Below are 4853 nucleotides of genomic sequence, written 5' to 3' on the forward strand. Positions count from 1 at the left end.
CCCGTGCCGCGCCGGTGGCAGGCAGCCAGGCCACCCTCCGAGCCAGCTGCCCGGTGTCACCCCTGCGCTCGGATCGGCCCTCTGGAGCCATCCTTCCAGGAACGGCGCTCGAGCCCAGCCTGGCTCGGCGAAGCATGAGCGAAACGCCCCGAGCGCGGCTCCTGCCTGCACTGGGAACGTTTGCGATGGAGAGCTGAGGGGCACGGGGCACCGCGGGCTGCGGCACATCCTTGTCCCCTCCGCTGCCAGCCTGTGGCTTGGGGGGGGGGAAAATTGTACGTTGGCGTTGCATAAACCAGGGAAAGATGCAGTCCAATGTGACAGGAGGAGGAGAGAGCCTGGCAAGCAGAGCCAAGGCTCCGAGGGAAGTGAGCAGAGATTCCTGCTTTATGCAGGCAAAAACCTTCCCGTGGAGAAGGATCGGCTCCCGAGCGCCGGCTGCTCGGGGAACTGACACAGCACGAAGAGAAGCCGCTGTCTTTCTTCACTCTTTATTGTGTAAAAATAAAGTCAACAATTCATGTCATCTTGGCAATAAAATGGAAAAAGCATGAGTATCAGTAGAAACAGTGCATTGTCAGAACGGCCGCTGCGGACGGGATGCGTAGTATATCGTAACCCATTCAAAACCCAGAGACAGAGCACGTAGTAGGAAAAATGTACAGCTTTGGTTAGCAAAATAATGACAGATCAAGAGACATTTATTCTCTCCCCTACTATACACTATATACATTGTGTTGACATCACACCCTTTGTTTTTTGGCAAATCGATGCACCTGGGGCCACGGGTCAGACCGGCGCAGTGGCTGTCGTCTCAGCAGGTTGTGCTTGTCGCTTCGCTGATGTGAACAGGTTCTGCGGAGGAACTTAAATTAACTCACCATGGGGTTTTGTTTTTTGTTTTTTAAAAAGAGCACGGTTTAAAATATGCTGCCCTGAGCCACAGTTCGTACGAAGGATCTCGGGCTGGGGGCGCGCGTGTCGCTGCGCGGGCTGCTCTGCCCGGCCGGTGGCTGGGCCAGCGCTGTGCTCCTGGCCGGGGCGGCCGTGGCTCCGCGCGGGCCCCCCCGCTCTGCGCGTCTCTGCCGCATCTCTGGAGTCGGTCGGGGGGGCTCTGGGGCCCCCCGTGAATTCTCTGCCGCGTCCCGCACCGCCGCCCAGGGCGGCCCTCGGGGGTCGGTGGGGCGGGCTGGGGGGTGATTTCTGCAATCTGTAGTACAAACCAGGAGTTTAGAAAAGGAAACCATACAAAATGCATCTATTATTTCAAAATATGCTTCTTTATCTCTTTTTCCTGCAGAATCTCAAAGTACTTTTTTTCCTCAGGGAGCACTGCTTAAATTTATATATTTTTTTATCTTCATAAAAATACCCTTTTTCTTGGTAATAAACTTCCCTTTACAGTAAGAGAAACAACGTAGTGTATTATCAAAAGCAGAAAGGCTTCAGACATTTCGGTGGTAGCTAAACTTCCAGGGGACGGTAAAGGCTATTTTTCACCAGCTACGGCGCGTAGGAGGCCTCGGGGGGCTGCAGGCGGCGGGGCCGGGGGACATACCTGAGTGCGGCAGGTCGGGGAGCGGGGCTGGCGGGGGTCCCGCTCCGCTGTCCCGGTGCCCACCGCAGCCGGGGGCTATGGCTGTGGTGCTCGGGAGCGGCGACGGCCAGGGAAGAGGGGGTCCCTTAGCTGGAGGGGTGGGAAAGGGGGAAGTCACCCCCTCCTCAGAGCCCCGGCTGCTACAGTGCAGCCGGCGGGGGGATGCTGCAACCCTCCCCTGGCTCCGGGGGCATCACCCTCCTGGGGGGCTTCAGGCTGGAGAGAGAGGAGCCCTGAGGGGGGGGCTCCAGTCCGGGCCCTGCAGCCTTTTAAGGCGCAGGTGCCCGGGGAAAGCGGGGCCGGAGCGGGGCTGCCCCAGCAGGGGGGAGGCGGTGGGACGGGGCGCAGCCGCGCCAGGCCAAGGCACGCAGGCGTTGAAGGACGTTGGCAAGACAGAAACCGGAGGGTCGTGGGGCTCCGGGGGCGGGCGCCCTGCTGCGGGGGCATCCCTGCTCCTCGGGATAAGACGGGTGGCTTCGCTCTCAGTTGGTTTTGCGCAAAAAAAAAAAAAAAAAAAGGAGAAAACAAAAAAAACCCAGAAAGAAAAGAACCCTATGAGGGGTTTCTCTTGCTTGTCTGTGGCCCTAGTTGAGCTGGCGACAGGCTTCGAAAGTCCACTTGGTGGCCCCGCCGTAGATGTCGATGTTGGCCTCGGCCCAGGCGATGACGTTGCCCGCCAGCGCCTTGGTGCTGCAGGTGGCCAGGCCGTACACCTCCCCGGGGCTCAGCTTCCTGTCCCACACGTTGAAGTGGGCCAGCTCCCCCACGAAGGCCTGCGTGGCGTCGAACCCGCCGCCCAGCGTGTCCTGCGGAGGAGGAGGAGGCGCCGTCACAGCGGGCACACGGCTCCATCCGTCCCCTCGGGTGTGCCCGGCTGAGCGGGGTCCCCTCCGAAACTTGCCCCCTCCCCAGCTCTTACCTGCTCCTGGCCCAGGACCAGGACCCCCTGGGGTTTGATGGGGTGGTAGGGCGCCAGGTTCTCGCCGCTGCCGGTCTGCGTGCCGTCCTGGTAGGCTTCCCAGACGCCGTCCCGGGTGGTCCAGGTGACGCAGATGTGGTGCCACTTGCCGTCGTTGATGACGAAGGGCAGTTTGGCCACCTGCAGGGCGGCGGGCCAGGGCGGTGGGCGCAGGGCTCCCCCAGGCCGCCCCCCGCCCGCCCCCTCCCCAGCGCCGTACCTTGTCGTTGATGAGGATCTCCATGGGGTTGTTGCCCCACTCGATGAGCACCAGCTCGTTAGCCTGCCCGGGCACAGCGTAGGAGAAGGGGGTGCCCATGCCGGGGGAGGCGCTGGACTTCATCCACATGCAGACGCTGAAGGCGTACATCTCGGGCAGGCTCTTCTTCACCTTGGCGTACATGTAGTTGGTGCGCAGCGGGAAGGTGAGCTGGAACCTGTCCGGGGGCCGGTTGTCCTTCTGCCCTGCGAGGGCGGAGGGGCGGTGGGCTCCGGCTGGACCCCCTCTCTGCCCACTTGGGGGGGTCCCCCCCTCCCCACCCCATTATGTAACCTCGGGACGGCAGCGAGGAGCAAATCCCTCCGGCACCGCGCGGCTCCCTAATCCCCAGCACAGGGCAGCGCCCGCGGCATCCCGGCTCCCAGCCCGCGGGCACCGGCCGGCAAAGGCTGGGGGAATGGGACAGCTCCGAGGGTGGCAAACGGGACGGGCTCGGCTGAGGGGGGGTCCGGGACCGGGGGCTGGCCGGGGAGCGCCCGGTACCTTTCTCCAGGTCGCTGATGCGCTGGTGCAGCGACGTGAGGGTGCTCTCGATCTTCCCGCGCTCCTCGGACTCGTTCTTGGGGTTGAATTTCCCTTCCTCCAGGCTGTTCACGCGGGACAGCACCTGCCTCTCCAGGTCGTCGATTTTGTTCTGCAGGATGTCCTTCAGGTTGTTGGTCTGGCCGGAGGAGTTCATCCTGCTGAACTGCTGCGAGGGGCGAGCACGGCAGCGCGCTGTTACCGGCCGGCCGGGCTCCCGCGCTCCGCTCCGGGCTGGGGCTGGCGGGCTCCCCGATTCGGGGCTGGGGCTCCGCGGGCTGCGGCTCCAGGGCCACCCCCCATCCCGGGACAGCGGCTCTAGGGGTTCCCCCGCATCCCGCCCCGGGACAGCGGCTCCGGGGTCCCGAGACAGCCGCTCCAGGGGCTCCCCTCACCCCGGGGCTGGGGCTCCACGGGCTTCCCCCACTCGGGGCAGGGGGTCCAGCGGCTGTGGGCAGTGGCTCCAGGGCCACTCCCCATCCCGGGGCAGGGGCTCCAGCCCCCACCGTACCCCGGGGCAGCGGCTCCAGAGCCACCCGCACCCCGGGGCAGCGGCTCCCGCAGGTCTCTCTGTTCGGGGCAGGGTCTCCAGAGCCCGGGGACAGCGGCTCCAGAGCCACCCTCGCCCCGGGGCAGGGGTCCAGGGGGTCTCTCCACTCGGGACAGGCGCTCCAGGGGCTCCCCCCTCCCCACCCGGGGCAGGGGCGGGACGGAGCCCCTACCTCGAGGTTCTCCAGCTGGGTTTTCAGGGACTGCAGCGTCTGTCCCAGCTGGCTGAGGGTCTCGGCCGCGGGTGCCCGCGACAGGTCGCCCATGGTGTTTTTGGAGAAGCCGGGCTTCCTGCCGGCCCCGCCGCCCTTGGGCTCGCCGGGCAGCGCCTCCAGCGCGCTCTGGCTCTCGCAGCGGCCCAGCTTGGCCGTCAGCTCGCGGATCGTCTCCTTCTGGTTCATGATGGTCTCCTTCTGCTGCAGCACCGTTTCCCGCAGCTGCAGCACGGCGCTCCGCAGCTCCTCGGCCGAGCCGCTGCCCGCCGCGGGGGCCGCGCAGACGTCGCCGTCGGCGGGCACCGAGGTGCAGATGAAGCGCGTGGGGCCCAGGCCCTGCCCGCGGCCGCGCAGGCAGAGCAGCGGCAGCAGCAGGAGGAAGAGGAGGACGAGGAGGGGGAGGCGGCTGCCGGGCGGCCCCGCGGCCATGGCTGCGCTGGGCTGGGGCCGCTGCGCGCGCTCCGCCGGGCCCCACTGCGGCACGCGGCCCCTCTTATAGCGCCCGGGCGGGGCCGCGCGGCCCTGACGTCACGGCGCGTGGAATCCCGGCCCCGCGCACGGGGGGACGGCGTGGGGAGGGGGGGGGGGGGGGCGCGAGTGTGCGCGTGTGTGCGGGGGGGGATGCGCGCGGGGGCGTGGGAGCGATCGCGCAGCGGAGGAGGGGGCGTGCGGGGGGGGGGGGGGGCCGCGTGTGCGTGTGAGCGCGCGTGCAGGTGCGCGGGGTGTGCGTGC

At 66.4% G+C, this 4853-nt stretch overlaps 1 protein-coding gene across 2 annotated transcripts; it reads right to left on the reverse strand.

Moving 5' to 3' along the window:
* Positions 1 to 475: 475 nt before the first annotated feature.
* On the reverse strand, positions 476 to 4570 carry NPTX1 (neuronal pentraxin 1). 2 transcript variants are annotated; one of them, XM_086762714.1, is made up of 5 exons: positions 4080 to 4570; positions 3319 to 3523; positions 2776 to 3020; positions 2517 to 2696; positions 476 to 2403 (listed from the first exon to the last, which is right to left on the reverse strand). In XM_086762714.1, the coding sequence occupies exons 1-5, from the start codon at positions 4548 to 4550 to the stop codon at positions 2182 to 2184; spliced, it is 1323 nt and encodes a 440-aa protein (XP_086618840.1). In that variant the 5' UTR covers positions 4551 to 4570; the 3' UTR covers positions 476 to 2181. The 2 variants fall into 2 exon arrangements, with proteins under 2 accessions (XP_086618840.1, XP_086618839.1); XM_086762713.1 differs by having other exon boundaries at positions 3319 to 3526.
* Positions 4571 to 4853: the final 283 nt, after the last annotated feature.

This window comes from Chlamydotis macqueenii, chromosome 18 (assembly GCF_036417535.1).
Source record: "Chlamydotis macqueenii isolate bChlMac1 chromosome 18, bChlMac1.mat, whole genome shotgun sequence".
NCBI classification, from domain to species: Eukaryota; Metazoa; Chordata; class Aves; order Otidiformes; family Otididae; genus Chlamydotis; species Chlamydotis macqueenii.